Genomic DNA, 25638 nt, shown 5'->3' with positions numbered 1-25638 from the left:
CTGAGAAGGAGTCTGGGAAGACTTCGGGGGGGAGGGGAACAGCCTTCCATGCTGGGCTCGGGCACGTGCTCTCTGCCCCGTGGGCAATGGGGAGCCCCCGAGGGCAACGTGGCACTTTCAGACCACCCCATCACCACACAGACCGCGGACTGGAGGAGGGGTGGCTGGGGGCCTGCGACCATTCGGGACCCTCGCGTCATCCCGGAGAGACACCTGAAGTCTGAGCCAGGAACACGGGGGGTGGGGTGGAGGTCGGCAAGGAAGCTGGGGTCAGCTGCCTGTCGGCCTTCAGGGCTGGTATTCTTTCTGTCCACCCGGGCTCCCACCTTGGTGGCACCCACAGGGGTGGGGAGCTAGTGGTGGGGGTTCCTGAGCAGAGTCTGTGTGCCATGGAACAGCCGGACGAGGGGACAGGGCCTCGGTTGTGACACTCAGGCTACAGATGCTACACGAGACACAAGAAAGGATGTCGGAGCCCGAATACAAGGGCCTAGTAATGCCCAAGGCCAGGCCAGCAGAAAATTCAGAGGCCAAAAAGTCAGCGTGGGAGGCAGGCAAGGCCCGGGGTCTGACCTCCCGTTCTCGTTCTGAGGAGCCCCGCCTTCCCCGCTGCTCCTGGGGGCCCCCACTTATCTGGGTCCCCTAAGGCTGAGAAGGAGCCATGGGACTAAATCTGGGAAGACCGACTTCCTCGCCGAGCCCTGCTTCCTGCTTCCTCTGCCCCACCCGGTGACAGGGAGGCTGCTGGCCTCGACTCTGGTTTTATCATTTACGGTGTTACCGTCGTCCATCAGGGAGACAGCGCCCGTGGCCTGCCAGGTTCCCTGGGAGGAGGATTGGGGGGCAGATGACAGGGAGGTCTGACGAGGCTCCAGGACCATGACAGATGCCCTCGGGAGCCGCCAGGCCCGCAAGGGCTGCTTGATGGGCACTGACCAGCAGTTGCGGTCAATCTTCCAAACACATCCCAGAGTCCCGGGACCCCCTCCGCATGCTTTTGCCCCTTATGTTCTGCCTTAGGTAGAACGGATGTGTCTGCCCCTCAGGTGTCAGCTTGGACCCTGACACTCGGGGCTGGTGTCCTGGTGGGAATGGGCGTTTGGGGGGCCAGGGAGCCCCCTACCGCCGAAAATAAGACCCCCAGGCCTTGTGGATCGGCTTCTCCCCCTGACTTGCCCCCGACCCTGCAGACACATGGGCCGCGGCAGAGAAAGCCTGCTGGCAGCTCCCAAGCCCTGCCTCCCGACTCACTTCTGCCCGACTCACATCTCAAATGCTCCACCGACCAGGCGAGGATGTGTAACAGCAAAAAAGGTCCGGAGGGCTCGGGAGGGAGGAGCTGCTGTTCTAGGTACTTCGCTCACCTCCCGCCATGTGGTCTCCCATCAGCGCCGTGAGGCAAGGACCACCACTAGCCCCCTTTTACGGATGAGGAAAGTGAGGCACAGAACCGTTAAGTGACCTGCCCAAGGACACACAGCTCGGAAAGGTAGGGCTAGGACCCAAACTCAGGCCGTCAACACCGATGCACTTGACTACTTCTTTATATGTGAGGAAGATGAGGTCAAGCAAAAGGACTCATGTTTATTGAACATCTACTATAGGTCAGTGTGTTAGGCCTGTCTCCTCATTTTATGTTGAGAAAATCTTGGGGAGAGGGCCACACCATTGTCCTTATTTTTACAAGCAAGAAACAGGCTCAGAAGAGAAGGACTATTCAAGGTTATCATGCTTCGAGTGACTTTAAGCCCAATCTACCTGATGCCAAAGCCTCCTCCTTCAGGAAGCCCCACCGGCTTGCCGCTCGCCACTTGCCATCGACTCGACACTTGGAAACCTGTTGTCCTCTTGTGCCCTGAACTCATCACAGGAGTGACCATCCCACGCCCCCTGCCGTGACTGGTGGTGGCCTCGGGGACTGACTGCTATCTGTGAAGTCCTCAGTAGAGCCCAGCAAAGGGCTGAGCCTGTAATAGCCACTTGGCAAATACTAGTGAAAAATTAAGCTCTGGTTTAGACTGAGATCAAGGTCAGCCATGGTGAGGACCCAAATACCATGGCCAGGCACATGGTGGGACGCTGGGGTGTCCCTGAAGCTTTCTTCTCACCTACCCCCTGTCCCCCTCCCGAGAGTCAAGCAGGAAAAGAACTCAGCAGCAGCAAGAGACATTTAAGCTACACAACACCAGGCACTGGCTGACAGAAGGGCGACTGGTTTCAATTCACTTCCAGAACGTGGCGGGGGGAAATCCTTTCTGAACGAGGGCGCCGGGGAGGACTCTCAGACCAGAGGTAAGCACACCTTGAACGATGAACACAGGTGGGAAGCTGGGGAGAGCTGATCCGGGCAGAGGGAGGAGCCTCAGCCAAGGCCTGGAGGCAGTAAGGCGGCCCGGACTCAGAGAAAGGTGTCCAAGGCTGTGCTCCATGTGAGGGAGGGAAGGCAGGGGGGGTTGACGACCTGCCTTGGGGCCAGAGTATGCCCTGTACCCCGGGGGCTGGAAAGGGCTCCAAACAGGAGACCCACACGGTCAGGGCGGACTTCCAGAATAATCTGCCCTCCCACCACGCCCCCCAACCCCCCACTTCTCAGTCTCCTTGCTGGTGGCTCCTCCCCGCTTCCTCCTCTCCCTCCTCCTCCTCGCCCTGGCCTCTAAAGTGGGGACTCCCTTCTCCTCTCTCTCTCCACCCTGGCGAGAGCCCTACCTGGCCCACGAGGACAACTCTCAGAAATCTTATCTCCGACACAGACCTCCCTCTGGAGCTTCTGACTTCTCAAAATTCCGTATCCGAACATCTCCAGGTTAGCATACCCCACGCGAACTCTCCACCCCACACCAGACCTGCTTCCCCCAGTTGTACAGCCAGAAACACGGCGTGATCCTGGCCTCCGTGCTCCCCTCCACACTCCCACCGTCTACCCACCGGCGAACCCAGCAGAGCTCGGAATCCACCCCAAATGGAGCCAACCTCTCTCCTTCCACCCACCGCCAACCGGGATGATACCACAGCACCCTCCTGGATCTGCCCACCTCCAGGGCCCTGGTCGCCCTAGAGCCTGCTGTTCCCGCCCCCCCCCAAAGCAAAGGGGCCCAGCAGACCCCGCTCTGGCCTCCAGCAACCCTGCAGAGGTCCTGCCCACTGCTCTAGAACAGCTCCGTGCCCTGAGTGGATCCCCAGCCGCTGCCCACGCCCAGCCTCCTTGCACCCCCGGACGAGTATTTGTTCGTTCATTCACTCATTGCACCCCCGGAGGCCCATGCATCCCCGGAGGCCACTTGCACCCCCAGAGGCCCATGCCCAGCCTCCTTGCACCCCCGGACGAGTATTTGTTCGTTCATTCACTCATTGCACACATACACAAGGGGCACCTACTGCATACCAGGGGCTGTTCTAGGCACTGGGAATTCAGCCACGAGCCACGCGCAGTCCTCGCCCTCAGTGCCTGCCTCTAGTCCAGGAAGCACGGCCGTGAGTACACGCACACCCTGGAGGCGTGCCCTCAGAGAACTCCCGGAGCAGGTGCCCTGTTGCCTGGAGGCAGGGGGCTGGACGGCATGGCTTCTGGCCACCCTCCGTCTCTAACCACTTAGGAGGAAACATCCCAGGGAGTCCGCGCATTGCCCGGAGACCCCGATGCTTGCACGGTGGGGGTCCAACCGGCTGTGAGGGCAAACTCCTTGCTAGAGTCTCAGGCAACGACACTGCGGGATGGGCAGCAGCAGGCTCCCCCCACACCCCAAGCCAGCCACCCTGGGGGTTTGCAGCTCTCAAGCGCATCCTGTCCTGCCTTCTCGCACCTACCCACACCTGCGCCAGGCTGCCTAGGGAGACAGGAGAGGCAGTCAGCCTACCAGCAGGTAGGGCAGCCCAAGGTGGGGTGTGACCTCAGGTGGGCCCCCCTCCAGGGGCAGGTAAGCTGAAAGGCCTCAGTCTTCTTTAGGGGGAGGAAAACACCTCTTACTAAGACCTTACCGTGCCTCAGTTTCCCCGTTCAATCCTCAGAAGAGGCCAGGAAGGAGGAGACTTCCTGTCAGATTAAGGAGGCCGACTTCTCTCCCTGGCCCGCCCGTCCTCTCGGTTGTCAGAGCCCCTTCATCCCACCCAGGCGTCATCATCGCCTCCCCGGGCCCGGCCTCGCGCCTGCCGTGGCGCCCTGCCCAGCCCTTACACCGCGGCGCCCCGAGCCCAGGCCCGCACCCCGCCCTGTACCTCTTAATGATGAAGTGGATGCTATGTCGCTCCTCCAGGATCCGCTTCAGCTTGGGGACCCCATACGTGCAGGGGCGCTTGAAGGGGATCTTGTCGGGGATGCCCACAATTTCCACGGCCTCTGGGTCGCAGGCAATCTTCCTGTAGGGGACGGGGACCATGTGGTCCAGGCCCAGGGCTTCCGCTGGAAGGGCAACGGCAAGGCTGAGCGCGGGACGGAAGCTGCAGGACACGCGGGGCCCCAGGGCCGTGGTCACCATCACCTCCCCCCACCCCATCCCCTGCACCCGTCCGGCCATGGAGCAGCATGTCACTTCCCTCTTGAAAAATGCCCACGGGCTCCCATCCCCCTCGGTGACAGCCGAAGTCCTACCTGGGCTTACGAGGCCCCACGTGACCAGGACCCCATCACCTCTGACTCACCTCCCTCCCGTGCCCCCTCTGCTCATCCCAGTCTCTGCAGCCTCCTTGTTGCCTCCCTAACATGCCAGACACGCACCTGCCCCAGGGCCTTCGCACATGCTCTACCATCTACTCAGACTCTCTCCTCCCAGATCACCAGACACTGCCCTTCCTCCCTCTCCCCATTCAAGCGTCCCCCCAGATGTCACCTTGCCAGTCCCCTCCATCTCGCCCTGCTTTGTTTTCCGTCCCACATTCACCATGACCTGACACTACACATGTTTTCGTCTGTATGCTGGTTCACTGTCCAGAACCTCAGTTCCACGGGGACACAGGCGGCCAACCGCTCCCCATCTGGGATCTATCTAGACAGGATGGGACACAGACTAGCTGCTCCCTGTACTCGGTGAGCGAGTGAACGGCAGCCAGGCTTGAGGGGGCTCTCGGCAGGATTCCTGCAGCCTTCCAGACATGCTCTTTCCTCCAGGGAGGTGTCGGGGGGGGTGCACATGATGCTTACTCATCAGGGCCAGAAATGAGACTGTAGGAACTTTGCCAACAGCAGTGCAGGCAGAATCCGGGTTTACAAAGTGGGTTCCTTGTTCCTTCCTTGTGGACCCTTGGGTTCAGTCTCAGGCCATCTCAATCATTCACTTATGTCCCATCTCCGTGTTCTTACTCATTCAGGCACCAAGTACTTCTTGAGCACCTACTATGTGCTTGATGGGACTTTCATGGGTCCCTGTCTCCTCCCCCCCCCCCCCCCCGCCCCAGGGCCTGGGAGGTCTCAGGAGACCTGCTGGGCTGGGTGTCTGCTTCCCTCCTGCCTCATCCCTCCAAACTTCCCCAGTGGTCCCGCGTCTCTGTGCCCTTCCTCAGGCCCTTCCCCATTCCGGCCGCACCGCGTTTTTCCGTGTCCCAGCAGGTGCCAGCTCCGAGCTGGACTCCCCTCCGGCCACACCCGGAGCGGGACGGGGCCGAGCTGCCTGGGGCCCTCCCTGGCACGCCGTCAAGACTGTTTTTCTGTTGACACAGCCGGGTCTGCGTTGGCGGCTCTGGCAGCCAGATCCCACTGTGAAGCCACACTCAGCTCGTTGTCAAATTAAACCCTCGAAATCTCAACAGCTGTCAAACCATGTCTTTCCCCCAACCCCCAGCCCCAGCCCGTCAGCGGTAGCTTCTGCGAGTCTGTGTGAATTCATCTCCACTTGGGTTCCTCTCATTTGCTGGGCTTGTCTCTTTGGAGGCAAGGGGACCCAGTGCACAGAGGTCAATCCCACCTGGCCTCCAGCCTCTGCCCACTGAGACGGGAGAATGGAGGATCCTCAGTGCCTCGTAGTCTCAATCTCCTTCCGGTGACAATGTTCTTGAGGCTTCCTGGAGGCTGGGGTTCCCCCCATTTCTTCTCTGTTCTATTTCCCTCCCCCCCCCACTCCGCACCCCAGCCCCATTGCTGGCCCACTCCACCCAGAGCTGGTGGCTGAAAGGGCAGAGCCAGGGACAGGATCCACTTATCCAGGGTCTGCGGGATACCTCAGGCCAGCCACAGCGTGCCCCTGGGGACTGCCTTCTCCCCAGCACAGCTGCAGGGAGAGCTCAGAGTTGGGGAAGCCGGAGAAGGGACACGGCCTCAACCACTCCAAGCCCAGTGCTTCTCCTTGGATTTGGATGTGGCCAGGCCAGGTGCCGGCATCCGCAAAAGGTTCAGCGTTCCGGAAACATCCAGAGGGCACTACAGGCGGGAAGACTGGAGGCCGCCGTGCCAGCCTGGCTGGGGCAGAAGGCTCCCAAGGCAGACAGGGCCAGCCCTCCCCGGATCCCCTCCCCCTACTGCCCATCCAGCTCACACCTGCCTGGGGCGGTCCAGGCAAGAGGGGAGGAGCGGGTCTACCAGAAAGACCACATCAAAGACGCCCAGGCTGCGCCGGATTCCTTACGAGGCCTCCAGAGCCTGGCCCAGCCCCGCCCCAATCCAGAAGGCACAGCCTGCCAAGCCTGCAGGCCTAGGCTTCCCTAGCCCCAGCGTGGATCAAAGGGCACCTCCTCCACGAAGCCACCCCCGACCGCTCAAGCCTGTGAAGACCTCACCTTTTTCTGTGTGGTCCTGTCTTTCCGAGGGCTCCTCCCACCACCCTCCACCACCACCCCTCCGCCAGCACTACACTACAACCCGAGACACATCTTCAGGCACCTGCTGAAGTGCCTTGAGACCAGCGTTGGCTTGAGTGCACGACACAAGGTGGGAGGGCTCAGGATGCATGACTGATAAGTGGGCGAACCAGTGAAAGCGTGAGAAGAAAAAAAAGAAGGGAGGGAGCAACTCGTGATCTAATAAGAAGTCCATGTGTGGCCTTGGACTCAGGTTCTTGGGGATTTCCTGAGAGAGAGGCCTGAGAAGAGCCTTGTTATTTATATTAAGCCCCTTTGAACCCACCTGAGTTTATGATAATGAGGGGGGTGCCCCCAGATCCCTCAGGATGGGGACTGGTTTCGGGGCGGGGGGGCACGTGATCAGAGGGTTGCCCCTTTCAGCCCCACCCCCACCGCCCCGGACAGAGAGGGGCCGGAGACTGAGCGAGTCACCACGGGACAATGTTTTAACCAATCCCTCCGACTTACTGGGACCCCCGTAAAAACTCTAAACCAAGGGCTCCCCCGGGCTTCCGAGCTGGCGGACGCACGTGCCGGGAGGGTGCACCCCAAACTCCACCAGGGCAAAAGCTCCAGCGCTCGAGAACTCGCCAGGCCTCACCCCGTGTACCTCATCCTCTAGCTGTTCGTCAGTCCCCTTCACAATAAACAGGTAAAGGTAAGCAAGGTGTTTCCGGGTTCTGTGAGCCACTGTGGCAGGCTGGCTGGCTGAGCCTGAGGGGTCACGCGAACCGTGGATGTGTAGCAGAGGCGGACAGAAGTGCGGGTGCCCGTCTGGAGAACCATCCGGAAGACGCGGAAAAATGACCGTAGGCCTCAAACGGCCTAACCGCGGGGCTGTCTTTTGGGACTGGGCCCTTAACCTGTGGGGTCTGCGTCGGGACTGAACTGTAGGACGCCCAGCTGGTGTCCAGAGGCCTGGAGAATTGTTGGGGCTGGGAAACCCACCCTTCCGGTGTCAGAAGTGTCGGAGAAAGGGTTTTCCTTTATCGAGGCAGGAGGGGAGGGTGGAAGAGAGAGTGAGGACAGAAAGACAGAAGGAGACGGAAGGAAGAGAGGAGGGTGAAGCCCCACGCTGTCCCTTCTGCTCAAGCTGAGAAGGCCAAGGTTACCGAGGGTGACGGCCAACTCCAGGTCACCCGGCAAGTGGCTGTGGACTCCCAGCACAGTGCTCGTTCTGGACCGTGCACGTTCAGGGAGCTCCCGGGGCCCCTGCCCCATCTCCTCCCTTGGCCCCATCCACGGAGGGACTCCCCACCGTGGGGCGGCACCACTCAGCGGGGGGTGGCTGTCACACCTGCGGTGACCTGCGGGAACTCGCGTCATCTCCACAGTTAAGTGACAGCCGCCCAGGCAGGCAAGGGCCACACGTGGCCATCCGCTGAGTGGGGTTTACAGGTGGAGCTCAATAAAGACAGAGTGAGCAAGGACTGCCAGGGAGACGGGAGAGTGGGTGTGTCGGAGCGCGTGGCACGGGGTGGGGGGGGTGTTCAGAGCACCCAGGGTGGGAGGGGCTTACAGACCACCTGCTCCAGCCCCCGCCTTCCAGCCAACCAGTGGCCTCGCCGTCCACTGGGCGTGAAGCTGGACCGAGTGGAAGGCACGCCCGCCCTGGCGACCAGCCAGGTGCAGAGGGCAGACATGCGCCCCGAGCCCGGCTCTGTCCCGGGTGCTGGGGACACAGGGAGGGGCTGGTGCGGTCCTGGCCATCACGGGAACAGATACAGACAAGGGGCATCAGGTGCAGGGCACGTGACAGAGAGAACCCCATCACGGCTCTGGGGGCCCGGCCGGCCTAGGCTGAGTCTTGAAGAACAAGTGGGAGTGTGCTCCCCAAACACGCGGGGGGCATGGCGGGCGGAGGGCAAGGCCCAGAGGCCCAGAGGCCCAAAGGCACAGCGGCAGGAAACAGCGCAGCGCGGGGCCGACCCTGCAAGTGCGCGAGGCCAGCGGCCGTTTTTCTGGGTCTTCTGGATGCCGACCCGCCCGCCTCCCACAGGTGAGTCAAGGCTGGGGCTCTGCCATCAGTTCCGCCCCCCCGGAGAAATCTGGAAGGGAAATATTGACACAACCGCCCCCCCAGCCAGACAGGAGATGACATTAGCACTGCTGTGTGCCAGCATATGGCTCCCGCTGTCATGTTAGGGAACACAAGTGACTGCCACGTAATGAGATGCTCAGCACATTGCCGGGGCCACACAGCGGGCCGGGCCGCCCACTCACCATATCTGCTGTTAAACAGGATCTGCACGCACTCCCGGAGCGTGTTGATGTCCTCGGTTTCCTTTATGAAGGCGTCCCACTTCTCTATCAAAACACAGGAGGTACGAGTGAGGGCGGGTCGGAGCGGGGAGCCCAGGGCCTGGCTGCTTCGTGACGAGCGTCCAGCTCCCCGCTAGACCCTCCTCGCTGGGCTGGGGCACCAGGACAGCCACACTCCTTCCACAGCCGAGGCCACCGGGCTTTCTCCGGCAGAGCCCCCCAGAGGGGCCTCACCCCTTCCACCCACTCCCACCGGGGGCCCTGAGGCCCCAGCCTCCTCCAGGAGACAGCCCGACACAACGCCCTGCTGGTCTCCACTCCTGCTCTCTCCTCTTGCCTCTGTCTGCCCCCACGGGCAGTGGCTAATGACGTAGGCTCAGCCTGTCCATCCTGGGTGTCTCCTGGGTGTCCCTAGACGGGCAGGGGGCTGAGAGGGTGCTCTCCCTGAGATGCCGAGTCGTGACCTCAGACCACTAACCCTCACACTTTGTACGTCTGGGGTCTTACCCAGCCTCGCTGGCAGCACAGAGCCTGACGTGGGGCTCGAGTTCATAAGCCGCGAGACCATGACCTGAGCCGAAATCAAGAGTTAGATGCTTAACTGACTGAGCTACCCAGGCGCCCTTCAGGGGACTAGGTCTTTTTTTTATTTTCATTTTTTAATTTTTTTTCATTTTCATTTTTTTTTAATTAAAAAAAATTTTTTTAACATTTATTTTTGAGAGACAGAGCGCAAGTGGGGGAGGGGCAGAGAGAGAGGGAGACACAGAATCCGAAGCAGGCTCCGAGCTGTCAGCACAGAGCCCGGCGCAGGGCTCAGACTCACGAACTGTGAGATCATGACCTGGGCTGAAGTCGGACGCTTAACCGACTGAGCCACCCAGGCGCCCCAGGGGACTAGGTCTTCTTAAGGAGCCTCTCACTGAAGCCGAGGCTGAGATCTCCACAAGGCATAATGGCTGGACAGTCTTGCTTCAGCCCTTTGGGTATAAATGAATCCCAAATACCGTGTGGTACTGTTAATATCTGCCCACATAATTTTTTTGTCTCTCATCTTCAAGAGGCGCAGTTTAATTCCTCTCGCTCCCTGTGAGTGTGGGTGGCTCATTTCTGGCTTCTAAAGGGTAGGACACGGGGGCACCTGGGTGGCTCAGTCGGTTGAGCATCTGACTTCAGCTCAGGTGATGATCTCACAGTTTGTGGGTTCGAGCCCGGCGTCTGGCTCCATGCTGACAGTGCAGAGCCTGCTTGGGATTCCCCCTCTCTCCCCCTCTCTGCCCCTCCCCTGCTCACACACACACACACACTCTCTCTCTCAAAATAAATAAACAAACTTAAAAATGGGTAGAACACGGCAGAACTGATGGTGACCTGTGACGTAGGTCATGAAAGACATGTGGCTTCCTCCCTACTCTGCTTGGGATTGAGAACGTCAGGAAACCAGCCGCCACATCACGAGGACACTCGAGCAGCCCCGTGGGGGCCCATGCAGTAGGAAGGAGCCTTCTGCCACCAGCCACATGACTGAGCCTGGAAGTGGATCCTCGGCCCCGGTCAAACCTTCAGATGAGCGCAGCCCCCGCTGGCAACCCGATCACAACCTCATCAGAGATCCGGGGCCAGGACCACCCAGCTAAGCTGCTCCTGAACTCTGGACCCATGAAAACTATGAGGTGGAAACACTTGCTGTTTTAAGCTATGTTCCGGGGTAGTTTGTCACATAGCAATGCAGAACTGTCATACTCTGGTTTGACTCAAGGTCCCTCGTGCACAGCTCTCCTTTAAGACCCAGTGGACACATCTCCATTTCGGGAAGCACCACCCCCAGCCCCGGGTCCCCAGTCTGCTCAGGGCACTGCTATGGGCACCGTCCTACCTGACTTGTCGTGGACGATGGAGAAGAGGATGCGCTTCGAGGCGTGGACATTCTGGATGAGAGGACCACCAGGCCCGGGGGGCTTCTGTCCTGGACAAGGCAGAGGAGAGGCACAGGTTCAAGGTGGGCCCCAAGAGGGCTTCCCCCAGATCTGGCCTGGGGTAACAGCCTCATCCATCAGGGAGACCCCAGAACTGAGCCCTGTGATCGCGAACTCTAGGCAAGTTCCCTGACCAGGGCCAGAGTCTGCTATCCAAACGGGAGATCAGGGAGAAGCTGTGATGTCCCAGGACACCTTTTACAGGTGGGGACACCTATTTCGGGTGTGTAAGTCCCACCCGCCGCTCAGCCCACACATTTGGCGGTGGGGAGGGGAGGGAGGCCCTTTTTTCTCCTCCTGATAACAGCCCCCTCTAAGCACCTACTATGTACTAAGCATTGGACTCAGGGGTTTTGTGTGTGTGTGTTTAATTTTAGAGAGACAGAGAGCACAGGTGGGGAGAGGGGCAGAGGAAGAGACAGAGAGATAGAGAGAGAGAGAGAGAGAGAGAGAGAGAGAGAGAGAGATTGAGAATCCTAAGCAGGATCCACACTCAGCATGGAGCCCGATGTGGAACTCGATCCCATGACACTGGGATCACGACCTGAGCCAAAATCAACAGTCAGATGCTCAACTGACTGTGCCACCCGGGCGCCCCAGACTCAGTGCTTTAATACAGCAGTTCTCAAGCTTGAGCACCATCTGAATCACCTGGCAGATTGGAATACACAGGCGACTGGACCCCGTCCCCAAAGCTTCAGATTCAGCAGGACTGTGGCAGGGCCTGAGAATCTGCATTGCTGACTGGCCCGGGAACTTAACCCGGACGATAACCTTGTGAGAGGTTCTACTGGCATCTGCACTTGACAGATGAGGAAACTGAGGCTCAGAGAGGTAGAGATTTGCTCTAGGACACAGTCACTAAGCCAAGGAGCCCAGGATGTGAACACAGGTCTCTCTCACATCCAGGTGTCCCTTCTCTATCTCCAGTACCCCCAACCCAGGCTGGGGATGTAGCATGTGACCGATTAGCATGTTTACGGACTCCAGACTCCTCTGGACATCGCTTGGCCCCAGGCCAAGGATACTGTTCACAGACGGCTGAGGGGAGGCCCAGGGTCGCCAGCTGTCCTGTCCCAGCCCCTTGTCCCAATGTGCCTCCTTCAGCCTGGGGTGGGCCCGGGCACCCGGACCTGCCCGGGGAGGGTGCCCCCACACGAGTGACCCCTGTCCCACCCTTAGACTTAGGGGTCCCGGCAGCAGCTTACCACAGCAGTCGGGGAAGTCCTGGGCACCAGAGGCCTTGGGCTCAGGCCCGGGCCGGCCAAGGCCCAGGTCGCTGGGGGCAAGCGGGCAGGCGGGCGCCTCCTGCTTGAGCTCTCTCGTGGTGTGGTTAGGGAGTGCATTGCTGTACAGGAAGCTGGCCACAGAGGAGGTGGTGGCGGTGGGGGGTAGGTCCTGGGGTGGCCCCTTGGGGGCCTGGCCATGCAGGCCACAGTCCCGAGACCCCTTGGCTATCAGGGAGACGCCGTTCAGCTCCACTAAGGCCTTTGAGTCCCGCCCGCCATCCTCAAGCGGCCTGGGTGAAGGAGAGAAGGACACGTGATGGCTTCATACACCTGACCCACCAGAAGGTCCCATCTCTTCCTTTAGTCCTCCAGCCCGGCCCCCGCACAACATGGCGGCCTGCGAGGTACACAGGACGGGAGCTAGTCCCCATTTTACAGGCAGGGGTGCAGGCCAGGGCAGGGCTATAATGTGCCCAGGGCCGCTGGAGGAGCTGGGCCCTGCCCCTCGGCCTCCGTGCCTCCCACCCAGCCATCACATGCCTGGTCGCCCCCCAGCTCCTACCACATCCCTCCTTTTCTGGGCCTGTGCGCAGAGGGTGGTTGCTAAACACCCATGGGCAACGCCACGGCCTCGGGCCGGTCTCCAGGCAGCCCCAGCGCTCGACCCGGCTCGCCAGCCTCCACCTCCTCGCCTCCCCCCAGCCCCTGACATAACCCCAGCGAGCACACATGATGTGGCTCCCGGCCAGGGCTGTTCCACCCTCTTTGCAACACCGAAGTCCCCTGGGGTCCCCCGTGACACAACGCCTGGCTCAGATCATGCTCTATGACCGGGCATTTGCCTCACCTCCGCCGCCAGGCTGGGAGCTTTTAGTCCCCCTCGGGTGTCTGAAGTCCCCTCCCTGTGACTGGATAAGTGGCCACAGGTGGCTGAGCCAGAATGGAAGCAGGTCGCCCTCCTGGCCCGTCCTGGTCCGGACCTCACAGTCCAGCCACCAGGCCCCGGGCCCACTCACCTCTTGAGCTTGAAGCGGATACGGTGGCTGTGCTCCAGGATGGCCATGAGGGCCTTGGGGTCGTAGTCGGCTGGCCTCCGGAAGGCCAGGCCCTCGGGCAGCCCCTGCACGGCCAGCAGCCCCGGCTCCCTGAGCAGCCTCTCGTACGGCAGGGGCACCACGCTGGCCCTTCCCAGGGCCTCGCCTGTGGGGGAGGGGGTCGAGGAGAGGGTCTAGTGTGAGAGGGCAGCCAGGCTGGGCTGGGGCCACGTGGAGTCACTCCCTGTGGTGCCGGGTTCCCAGGAAACTGGACCCCACGGGCCCCTTCACTGTGAGCTTCACACAGGACAGGCTAAGTGGGGGGGAGGGGTGGGCGAGCGCTAGGGACAAGTCCCCTTTGTGTGCACCCGAGGGCCAGGGCTCCCCCACGGACAGGGCTCCCAGCTTCTCTCGCCATTCTCTTCTCTCAGGGCACCCGGGCGGAGGGGAGGGTGGGGTGCGGGGTTGCGGGTGGGAGGTGAGGAGGAGACACGGGGGACAGAGAAAGGAGGGCGGGAGAGAGATGGCAGGGAGGAAGGGAGGAGGTGAGGGAGGGGAGTGGAAACAGGAAGAACAGATTCAGGAAGAGAGGAAGCACACGGACAGAAGGTGGTGGGGTTGAAGAAGGGGTGAATGGAGGGGAGACTGGCTGGGGACTCAGGGTGGCCCAGGGGCCCTGGGTGAGGAATGACTGTTGTCACTCCCACCCTGCAGCCCCACCTGGAGCCAGTAAGAGGCCGCTCACCTCAGGGCCACCTCAGGTTCCACCGGCGGTGGGACAGAGTGGGGCGAGGCGTGTGGGGGGCTGTGGGCACCAACCCCGTAGCCGCCAAAAGGGCGGTGGCCTGGCCAACCACGTGTGACAAGTCCTCCCCTCCCACGGTGGCCAGCGTGCCCACCCAGGCCCTCCGGGCCTCCCCTCCCACCCAGGCCTCCTCTTCCTCCTGACATCTAGACGACAGCGGGAGTTTCCTCACAGACCTTTGCTCCACACAACCAAAGGCTGCAGTAGAGAAGGGAACAAAGCCAGAGGTGGGACCCTTAGGGACCTAGAGAGTGTGAAGGCTACCACCGGCCAGAGATTCTGCAACTTGATGCTTCTGAGGGAGGCCAGGCCCGCCCACCTCCCCCACAGGAAGGACTCGGCTAACTAGTTAAGTCAGCTGTCGCTCAGTCGTTCAACAAACACCCTGTCAACATCTGCCGCTGCTGGGCCCTGAACTACAGGCTGGGGAACAGCGGAAAGGGCAAGCACAGACCCTGACCCCAGAGAGCACTGCGCTGGTGAGGGCACAGGACACGGTGGGTACCCAAAGGGGGCATTAAGCCAGTGGGGCAGGGGGTTGCCCAGAGCCGAGCCTTAGACAATAATGTGGCGTCCACCAGACAGAGGGGCAGGCAGTCTGAAAAGGCACAGCGGTGCAAAGGCGAGGAGGTGTGAAACGAAGCCGGAGTGTGCTGGAGAACAGGAAACGGTTCCGTCAGGCAGGGCAGCATGGCTGGGGGTGGGCGGGACCGGCCATGTGGGTGCTTAGGCCACATTGAGGGCAACGGGGAGCCCCCAGGGCAGTGGGAGGAAGAGCTTCCTGGTCAGACTTGTGTTTTAGGAAGAGGCCCTTGGTCAAGGACAGGTGGGGGCAGCAGGGAGCCGGCCTGGAGGCGAAAAGAGACCAGGGCGAGCCGGGGGCCATTTCCAGGCGACAGGTGGCAGTGAGCAGCGCCAGGCAGGCCGGGGCAGTGGGGACGGTGGTTCAGGAAGCAAGGCCGGGGTGGAGGAGCCATGCCTGGGGATACAAGACGAGGGAGGGCTGGGGGGGGGGGGGGGGGGCGGGGCACACCTTGAGGTCTTGCCCTGGGCCCTTGGTGGGGCCGGGAGGGGCCTCCTCAGCAGGGCAGGGACCGGGGCTCCCACCCGCCCGGGGGCCCCAAATGGAATGAGGAAGGATCTTACTATAAAGAACATCAAACACCTCCTCTACCATCTTCCGCAGAAGGTACACGTCCGAGCCGTGCTCCAGGGAAGACCGAGGGACGTTCCGGCCGCCACCCTCGCCCCGTGGCACCTTCTTGGGATGCTCTGCCTCCGGCTCCTTCCATGGGGCCCCTCCTGCGGGACACAGAGCATGTCGGGCCATGGTGAGCACCCATGTTACCACCTGCCCAGCGAGCTGGCATGTCCCTGCCCCGCGCTGAACCCTGCAGCAAGACACTCAACACGGAACAGGAATGAATGAACGAATGAATGAACGAACGAACGAACGAACAAGCGGGCCCTGCCCCAAACCCCTGCCCAGGGCGGGGCTGGTCATCTCTGAGTTCCTAGTGCCTAGCATAGGGCTTGGGTTTCCTCCTGGTCACCTCTAACTCACTGTGTGACCTTGGGCAAGTCCCTTCCCTCTCTGGGCCTCAGTCTGTGAGCTCTCGCATAAAAACCAGCTGGCCTGGCTCAGAACTGGGGTTCAGCCAAGGTCTGTTCCATCCAACCCTCTCTGGGCTTTGACACTAATGCTGTCTTAGACAATCGAGGCCCCAGTTTTCTGCTCTGCCAGACGAGGAGACGATGGGGACACCGCCAGGAGGCCAAGGGGCTGCAAAGAGGCAGGTTCATGCCAGGCTGGGCCAGGGTGGGGCCCTGGGAGTATCAGTGAACCTTTGGGTAGGGAAATGCTAGAAAATGCCTTGGAAAGGGGATGGGTGGAGGGTCTGGAGGGCCCCTCGCAGCTTGGAGCCGGCTCCCCTCCCGGGATCCGTGGAGCTTGAAATAAACCAGCCGAGCTCCTGGCTATAAATAGCAGCTCTGCCTGGCTCCGGGAAGCCAGGTGCACACGCCCCAGCCTGGCCGATCGGGGGCCACAGGACCCTGGCGCTGTCTACTCTACCCTGGTCCAGCCCCCACCCAACCTGGGGAGAGGGCACAGGCTCTGAGAGCTGAGTGGGAGTAGGGGTGGGGGCGGCTGGGGAAGCATCTGGAAGCTGGGAGCACTGGAAGTCCAGTGCCGGGGGACAGCCTTCCCCGAAATGGCTGATCTAGGGTCCAGACCCCGGGTATAAGGCAGATGCTAATATAGTGGCAAGGACAAAAACAGCCGGCATATATTGTGTGTAAACCACGTGCCCGGCACTGTTCTAACCTCTAGGAGGTTTGTTTCATTCTCAGATCGACCCTCGAGGAGTACAGCACTGTCCTCCCCTCTCACAGACAAGGAGGTTAAGGCCCACTGGGCAGCAGGTGGCGGAGCCAGGATAGGGCCCCAGACGTCTGACTTCAGGGCCTGCTCTTAACCCCAAGAGCTCTGAGTCCCAAATCGTGGGCTCGAATGGCCGGGGGGATGCTGGCCTTCAGCGCTGGGGCCAGGCCCCAACCCTGTAGGACCTAACCCACCACAAAGGTGACGCTGACCTCGCTCAGGAGCTTACCAGGAGCACGCATGGAAGCTTAGGGCATGGGAAGCTGGCACAGTGTGGGGAGCAAGGGCTGGGGTGGGGGGCAAGGAGTGGCAGCGGCACAGAGGGGGCCTGGGCGGGAGGAATGTGAATCTGGAGGCCGGGGAGGCATCTGCGGGCAGGGGAGAGGAGGGAGGGCCTTCCAGTGGGCAGAGGTGAGAATGCACCTGGAGGTGAGCCAGCACTCAGCACAGCACCGCCTGCGGTGGGGACGCGGGATGCTGGGAGGGGAGAACGCAGAGCCAGGGGCTGAGTTATGAGGGTGTAAAGGCCCAGGTAGCGTTGAGGAGTTGGAGGCTTCAGAAAGACCCCTGTTTCAGAGCTCCCAGCAGGGGGGGCGGGGTGTCCTGATGTCCCTCCCTATTTTGAAGGGGCGTAGCAGAAAGAGCACGGCGTTCAGGACAGAAACCTGGCCTCTACTGCTTGTCGGCTGTGTGTCCCTGGGGGACGTGGCTTATGCTCACTGGGCCTCAGTTTCTCATTGTAAGCCAGAGGTAAGTATTTCCTGAGCACACGGCTTGGCCCAAAGCACTACGGATCGAGTTTATCAAGCATTTCCTTCGTGCTGCATGGGTCCTCAGTCACTTGGTCCCCAAGAGCCACTAGGAGGCGGCTCCAAGATTGTTACTATAACAATAAGAGTGCCTACCCGCCCTGGGTAACTGAGTTAGCATTGTAAAGGGTGATGCACACAGCAGGGACTGAGCAAGTATTAGGCGAACAGATGCACTCGGTCCCCATGTCAGAGACTCACAGGAACCGGGCAACACTGGGCCTCAGTGTCCCCTTCTGTCAATGAGCAGATGGAGGGGTCGGGCCTGGCCCCCCCTGGGGTTTGTGTGTCTGATTCCAATAAAAACTCTGCCCCCCCATAATGATGCCACACTGGGAAGCCTACATAACCCCACCCCCCACCCCGACACAGGGCCACCTGGTAATGCTCTGGGGACCCAGAGATGCGCCAGAGCCCCTGCCCTCAGGGACCGCAGGCCCCGCCCCTGGAGCCCCGGGGTACTCACGGCAGAACCTGAGGAAGTCTGATTGCAGCTCCTTCCGTGTGCTCAGGAACATCCTCCCCTTCTCGGTGCCCACCACGAAGGCGCTCTCATCGTGCACAGCGACACAGGCCACCTCCGCATTCAGCTTGGAGAGCGCCGAGCACTGCAGGGGGGAGCAGGGTACGTGAGCCCGGGGAAGGCTCCCCCTGCTTGGGGACACCTCCAGTGACGGCTCTGGGGGTGCGACGGGAGTTCCCAGCTGCCTGAGAGCCCACCAGCAGCTCGAGGGGGAGGTCACCCCTCCAATGTTCTCAGTCAGTTCTGCAGCAGGAATGAGTGAATGATGCCCCCCGCCCCCACCGAAGCTTGGTCAAGGTCAGGGGAGAAGACAGGAGAACGAAGACACATGGCCTCTGCCCGTCCCTCCTCCCAGGTCTGCCTTGCTCTGGGGGCAGGAGGCTTCCGGCCTGAGGCTTGGTCCCAGCCCCAGGGACAATCCTGTCTTAGGTTTTCTCAAAGTCCTAACTGAGGAGGAGGTGGGGGGCCCCAGGAGAACCAAGGCTCAGACAGATCCAGGCTTCAATCCCCCATCAGCGCCTTCCTGCTCTGGGACTAATGGGGCCAAACGGCTCAGTGCCCAGGCTTTCGATGGGCTTGGTCGTGGGGCCTGGTTGGCATGAAAACACATCTCTAAACCGGGGCACCTCGTGTGGGTACACAATCGGAGGGGTTACTTCTGCAGTCCCAGAGTTGAGGTTGGCCGGCCCACAGCACAGGAAGCCCTCACACAGGGGCCCTGTGGCCGAGACCACGAGCATTTCAGCCCCCTGACCTAGGTCAGCAGAAGAACTCTGTCTGCGAAGCTCTCAGCTTGCATTCGGCGCCTCACAAATGCTGGTTTTTATCTGAGTTAGAGCTCTGCTGGCAGTCAGGAAGCCTGGCTTCTCATCACAGTCCTGCTGCTGTGTGATCTAGGACAGGTTCCTCAACCTCTCTGGGCCATGATCATGCCTCTTGCGGCAGCTTCAGCTTCAGAGTCGCTCTGCTGAGGAGGCGGGGGCAGGGACATTGTAGAGCCAGCAAGCCTGTCCCCTAGGCTCTCCCATGGTGAAGGGTGTGTGTGCTGATTTCCTCTGAAGATTAAAGCAACCTGCTGTTGGAGGAGATACTCACTCCCCGGGAACTGATGTCCCCAGAGACACAGAGACCTGGACTGTGAGGAAACGCCCTAAAAGAGGTCTGGCCCCATGCAGACCACCCGAGGACCCGGGCCCCGGGCCCGGGCCCCAGACAATGCCACAGCCAGGTCACGGCCAAGCAAGTGTCATTGTTATCCCAGGGTCCCTCAGGAAGGCCATGAAGGGACCCAAGGCCGGGGGAGGCGGGTCTTGTCCACGCCCTCAGGACAGCCACAGGGCCACTGCTCCCCCGAGGAGCCTCCGTAACACCCTCTAGGGCAGTGCCGCCCAACAGAACTCTCCGTCTCGATGGGAATGTTCTGCCTGCACTTCCGATGCCATAGCCACGAAGCCCCGGAAATGAGGCCAGCGCAACTGAACAACTGAACTACCGTATTTCATTGTAACTAACTACAACTTATTTATTTGGGAGCCACAGAGACAGCGGGAGCAGGGAGGGGAGGAGGGGGAGGGGAGGGGGAGGGAGGGAGGGAGGGAGAGGGAGAGGGAGAGGGAGAGGGAGAGGGAGGAGGGAGAGGAGAGGGAGAGGGAGAGGGAGAGGGAGAGGGGAGAGGGAGAGGGAGAGGGAGGGAGGGAGAGGGAGAGGGAGAGGGAGAGGGAGAGGGAGAGGCAGAGGGAGAGGGCAGAGGGAGAGGCAGAGGGAGAGGCAGAGGGAGAGGGAGACGGAGACGGAGAGGGAGAGGGAGAGGGAGAGGGAGAGGGAGAGAATCCCAAGCAGGCTCCATACTATCGGCACAGACCCGACGCGGGGCTCGAACCCACGAAAACGTGAGACCGTGACCTGAGCCGAAACCAAGAGTCGGACGCTTGACCAACTGAGCCCCCCAGGCGCCCCTCGACTAACTACAATTTAAATGTCAATTACCACAGACAACTCAGTGGCTGTCGTGGGGGTCGTAACTGTCCATTGTCACAGCTGACCTCGCCATCGCCGCCCCTGCAGCAGGCAGGGCTGAGCTCCCTGGGGCTCCCCTCCTCACGAAGGACGCTCTGCACGGGACGGGGTCGTACCCAGCCGACCTCCCCAGCGGTGCCTACCGCCTCTGGCCCACACGCACCACCTCAACAGCGCTCGAGCTCCCTAAGCAGGAACAGCCTGGAAGGAGGCCCTTGTTCTTGGAAACCGTAGACTTTGCACCCGAAAGGCCACTTTAAAAACTGATCATGCTGGGCTGCCTCAGTCGGTTAAGTGTCCGACTCTTGATTTCAGCTCATGATCTCAGTTTGTGGGATCGAGCCCCGCATCAGGCCCTGCGTGGACAGTGGGAGCCTGCTTGGGATTCTCTCCCTCTCTCTCTCCCCCTCCCCTGATCACTATCTCGCTCTCTCAAAATAGATAAATAAACATTAAAAAAAATTTTAGAGACACAAACATGTTAAAACTCATGTTAAAACTATAAAGATGAAGGGGTAACTGGGTGGCTCAGTCGGTTAAGCGTCCAACTCTTCTTGATTTCAGCTCACGATCTCACAGTTCATGGGATCGAGCCCCACGATGGGCTCTGAGCTGCCAGTGGGGAGCCTGCTTAGGACTCTCTCTCTCCCTGCTTCTCCCCAGCGTGTGCATGTTCCATCCCCGCCTCCAAAATCACTAAATAAACATTTTTGAAAAATAAAACAGAAACTGGCCAAGCTGTGTGACTCCAGGCAAGGTACTGCCTTCTCTGGACTTGAATTTCACCATCCTAAAATGCAAGGGCGCAGCTAACTGATGCCAGACAGATTTTAACACCCACCTACCCTCTGTCACAGAAATTTCCCCCAGGAAAAGGCTACAGGAAAATGACATTACTATTTCCTTACTTGGAATAAACTACCATAGGGTTAGGTACAACTTCTGAGGCCGCGTTTCTCTCTCCTGGTCCCGAGATGCAGTCCCAGATCTTGCTTTTAACATCAGGGATTACAGCTCTCGCACGAATCTCGCACGGTAGCCCACACACTATCCTCCAGGGGACCCGAGGGGAGGGAGGGAAGCCTGGGACCCTCCCAGGGATGGGACTCGAATGGCACGAGGTAATGAAGAAGAGGGGACGAGGGGACGAGGGGACAGCGGTTACTCGCAGGGCTGGATTCTTCCATCCCGATCACTTAAGCCTCCCGCCCGCTGACGTGGGCAGACGGGGCCACTGAGACTCAGGCTGGGGAGTGAGACCACGGCTCTGCGGTCGGCTTCGGCTCCTCCAGGGCAGACGGGGGCACTCACCATGGAATCTAAGGCAGACACGAGGCTGGTGATGATCTCGTCTTTGCGGGTGAAGGCGGAGCTCCAGCGGTCGGGCCCGCAGCCGTTGGTGGGAATGTCGCAGCGCTTCCCCAACAAGGCCATGGTCACCTGGAGGGAGGGAGGAGGAGGAGATGGGCGTGCGGGGCACATTCGGCAGCTGCCCACTGCCCAGGCCCCCAGGGGCCGCCTCTACTTCCCAGGTGGGACGAATCAAGAGCTGGCCACCTCTTCACACCAGGGTCTCGTACGCACGAAGGCGTTAGAGCCCCGACAGGCCTGGAGACACAGTCGCCTGCACACAACTCCACGGGGGCACGGGCACAGATGGCAGGGAGACTGGGGCGTGCGCTCCACGAAACATCCCCCAAACCTGCAATGCCGGTACCAGGGCCAGTCTGCCTGGCACCTCAACCGCCAACTCTCCCCCTGCACGTAGCTCTGGCAGTGGCTCTGCCTCGCTCACACACCTTCCATGGTTCCCTACTGCCCATCTCTGGACTCCTGTCCCCCATCCAGCTCCCCCACTCACACCCCACGCTCCAGGTACGCCAAGCATCACCGCCTCTGAAACATACCCACATCCATTCTCCCCGACCGGAGTGCCCCTCTGTCCTCTACTGACTGCCCGCCCTGCTTTTAATGGTCACCTCTGCTGGCAAGGTGCCCTCCGCTGCCCCACCTCCTGCCCCTTCCTGCCCCAGCTGGGCCAGGCATCCTCGCTGGCCTCCCACATGTCCCCAGCCTCCTCCGTCACAGCTTTCTCTCAAGCCACAGGCTTCCCCAGGCCAGGCCACTGCCCCGAGGCCCCCCGAGCTCAGAAAGATACCGTGGGGCAGAGGCCACTTCATCTCAGAACAGGGTTTCCCCAAGACAGGACTTTGTCCCATAGTCACGAGGATCCTGGAGGACAGAGGTGCATTTCCCCCCCACTGGGGCACCCTCAGACCAGGGCCCAATGTCAGGGCTGCCCCAGGCAGCCCAGAACGGGCACCCACTAGATACACAGGTCAGCCTCCCCTGCTTCCAGTTCCTTCCTGCCCCTCCCTCACCAGAACCCCAGGAGTCAGGGCCAGGGTTTGGGGGCACCCCCCCACCCCACAGGCTGTCCCAGTGCCAGGGCCTTCCGGAGGCGGCTGCTCTCTCGCCAATCCAAGCAAAGGAGAGGGCAGAGAGTGGAGGCAGGGACTCTGGGTTTCCCTCTCTGGGCTCAGCTCCTCCAGGGCTCTGTGCATGGGCCCCAGGCCAGGTGCCGGTGGCCAGTTCAGGGGAGTGAGCCTCAGAGGGAGTCTGTGGATCCCGTCCCGTTCGCTTCCTGCACACGGGGACGCCGGGGACGGGCTGACAGCTGGGCCTGCTACCTTAAAGGGTGCCAGACCCAGAATGCCTTGTGTTACCACAGCTGCCCCTTGGACTGTAAGCCCTGTGAGGGCAGGGGCTGGTGACCCCCGGGGCCCAGCTCAGGCCCGATGTGCATGACGGGCCAAGGGGGGGTGTGGTCCACACCGCAGTCTGTAGGCTTCCTGTGAGTCATGGGTCGGTGACGCAGAACAAGTGTCAGAGTGCCTCACACATAACCAGGTGAGAAGCGTCCGAACTTCGGTTATGGAAACACGCAAATGAACGAGGAACACTCTGGAGCCCGGCTCCGGCCTCGGCTCTGGCCCCAGGCTGCTATTTGGCTGTGAATAAATATTGATTTTAACAACGGGCCAGGCAGCCGCTGGCCGGAATGTGAATTGGGTTCACTTCTGAATGTTTATAAAATTTCTTTCTTCTCCCAGGTTGCAATTTTACAAATGCTCGAAGTCCACAGTATTAAGGGATGCTGAGGGCATGACAGGCCACGTACGGGACATCCCAAGGGCCCAGCAGGCAGCCGGTGGCCTCCCCTGGAGCCTTCTGTGGCGCGAAGACCACCGGAGGGTCTGCCGTGTGAGAAGCTGAGAGGTTTGCCCGCCCGGGGCGCTGGAAGGCTTCTCCCCTCCCTTCGGCCACCCCTCGAGCCGTCCCCAGACGGACCTCAGCCTGCCAGCCTCCCAGCTGCTGAGGCCCAAATTGAATCAGGGCAAAGCAGGAGGCACCAGACGGCCCCGGCCTCCGGGTCACCCAGACCGCTGTTGGCTCCTTCCTGCAGAGTCCTAATCCATTTAGGAAGGAACCAGGGACTCAGAGACGAAGGGAGGGAGGAAAAGGGGGCTCGGCTTGGGCTGTCCCCTGACTCCTTGTCCCGAGCAGGTGGGCGCACTTAGGGAGGCAAGACGGAGAAGAGTCCCCCCTCTGACAAACGGCCAGGGTTCGGAGAGAGGGTCCCCTGTGGCCAGAGCTGCTGTGGACGGGACAGCGGGGCCAGAGCGCCGGGCCGGGAGCCGTACGCCACACACACGGGGAGACCCAGACAAAGGCCTGCCAGGAGGACCACGTCGGGTCAACTACCCCAAACCCTAGTTTCCTCATTGGTTTTAAAGGGTTTCTGGGGGGCGCCTGGGTGGCTTAGTCGGTTAAGCACCTGACTTCAGCTCAGGTCGTGATCGCACAGTTTGTGAGTCTGAGCCCCTTGTGGGGCTCTGTGCTGACAGCTCGGAGCCTGGAACCTGCTTCGGATTCTGTGTCTCCCTCTCTCTCTCTCTCTCTGTTCCTTCCCTGCTCGTGCTCTGACTCTCTCTCCTTCAAAAATAAATGAACTTTAAAAAAAAATTTTGTTTTTTTTTAAAGTTTATTTATTTTGAGAGAGAGAGAGAGCGAGCGAGCAGGGGAGGGGCAGAGAGAGAGAACCTCAAGGAGGCTCCACACTGTCAGCATGGAGCCCGATGTAGGCCTTGAACTCACGACCATGAGATCATGACCTGAGCCGAAATCAAAAATTGGACGCTTAACTGACTGAGCCACCCAGGCATCGCGCCTAGTTTCCTCGTTTGTAGGGTGAGGGGCTGGCTCTAACCTGAGGCGGGGAGAAAACCACTCAATAAAACCAACAGACTACACAGAACAGAGAATATGAAAATGAGAGTGGTAAAGCAGGAGGCAAGTGCCTGGCATAAACAGGACAGACTCCGGGGGCCTGGGGGCCCGCGGTGAGGACAGAAGCCACAGCTGGAGCCCTCGAGCACTGGCGGCCAGGGCCGGGCCGGGCCGGGCCAGGCTGGAGGCAGCCAAGAGCTGCTCCGGGGTCCCCAGGAGGGGACACCAGAAGTGACGCCTCAGGTGACAGGTGGCTGGCCCCAGAAGCAGGGCACAAGCAGCGAGGGCCTGCCAGCCGCCCTCGGGCTCCTGGGTGGACGAGGCCTGTGAGGGCCCGGAGGCCACGAGCTCTGTCTCTCTCCTCTCCTTCGACAGACTCTTCTCTAGAGGCTGCCAGGGTGCCGGCAACCTGATTCTCCTCCTACCTCCTGGCCACTCACACTGCTGGCATCGACTGCTAACCTAACCCGGGAGGAGGGCTCAAGCTCAGTTCCCACCCCCCCCCACCCCACCGGCCCTCCTCTTCCCCTGTCCAATTCTGCCCCTCGCTGCAATGTTTTGGCTTAAATGTCACCTACAGGCTGGTGACTCTGGGCTTCTCTCTCCCTACCTGTCCTCTTCCACGTCTAACAAGCAACTTAAACGGAGTAGGCCCCGTGTTTCCCTGCTTAGACCTGCCTCTCCCGGCCATCTGCCCAGGTGCTCAGGTTCAAACAGAGGCCTCGTCCTCATCTCCCTTCTCTCTCATTTCTTTTTTTGTTTTTAAAAATTTTAATTTTTTTTCAGTGTTTATTTATTTATGGCAGGGGTGGGTGGGAGGGGGAGAGAGAGAGAGAAAGAGAGAGAGAGAGAGAGACAGAATCCGAAGCAGGCTCCAGGCTCTGAGCTGTCAGCGCAGAGCCTGATGCGGGGCTTGAACTCATGAACCATGAGATCATGACCTGAGCTTATGTCAGATGCTTAACTGACTGAGCCACCCAGGCACCCCGATTTTTAAAAGAAATTTTAACGTTTAGCTATTTTTGAGAGGGAATCCCAAGCAGGCTTGCACCATTAGCATGGAGCCCAATGTGGGGCTCGAACCCACAAACTGTGACATCATGACCTGAGCCAAAATCAGTCCTGGGACAGTCAACTGACTGAGCCACCTAGGCGCCCCTCTTTGTTTCTAAAACAGTCGGGGGAGAATCATGCTGCTGTGGCTCCAGAAAGCACCCAGATCTGCCTGCTTCTCGTCACCACCAGGGCCACCTGACCACCCGGGCCACCTTCCTCAGTTGCTCACGCTTCGGCAATGAACCCCTCGCTGTCCCCCAACCCCCGCCCTTCTCCTGCCCCCATGGTCCCTCCTGCAAACAGCAGCCACATCGCTCTCACGCCGCCCTCCTGCTTAGCAGAGTGGAGAGAACCTCCCTGAGCACGTACCCCATGTGACCCGGGCCCACTTGCCCTCTCTGGCCCATCGGCCCTCTCCCCTCTGCAATGGGCTCTGGCTCCCTCCCCCTTGTGTCCCTCACCTGCCACCTGGCCACCTGCCACCTGCCAC

General features: G+C 60.5%; 1 protein-coding gene across 3 annotated transcripts in view; it reads right to left on the bottom strand.

The window, feature by feature from the left end:
- GTF2IRD1 (GTF2I repeat domain containing 1) overlaps positions 1-25638 on the bottom strand; it is a 116532-nt gene that overhangs the window by 58412 nt on the left and 32482 nt on the right. For 2 of the 3 annotated variants that reach the window (XM_078440482.2, XM_078440483.2), the window contains exons 2-9: positions 21114-21242; positions 17730-17871; positions 15218-15373; positions 13249-13432; positions 12212-12522; positions 10904-10993; positions 8989-9072; positions 4213-4396 (exon numbers count right to left, since the gene is read on the bottom strand). In XM_078440482.2, coding sequence (XP_078296608.1) covers positions 4213-4396; positions 8989-9072; positions 10904-10993; positions 12212-12522; positions 13249-13432; positions 15218-15373; positions 17730-17871; positions 21114-21236 — 1274 coding nt within the window. In that variant the 5' untranslated portion in view covers positions 21237-21242. Of the gene's footprint in view, positions 1-4212; positions 4397-8988; positions 9073-10903; positions 10994-12211; positions 12523-13248; positions 13433-15217; positions 15374-17729; positions 17872-21113; positions 21243-25638 lie in introns of those variants that run through there. The other variant, XM_078440484.2, reaches the window with a different exon arrangement.

Source organism: Panthera onca, chromosome E3, assembly GCF_046562875.1.
Source record: "Panthera onca isolate mPanOnc1 chromosome E3, mPanOnc1 haplotype 2, whole genome shotgun sequence".
NCBI lineage: Eukaryota > Metazoa > Chordata > Mammalia > Carnivora > Felidae > Panthera > Panthera onca.
Note: the sequence above shows the minus strand (reverse complement) of the source record. Positions and strands in the feature narration are given on the sequence as shown.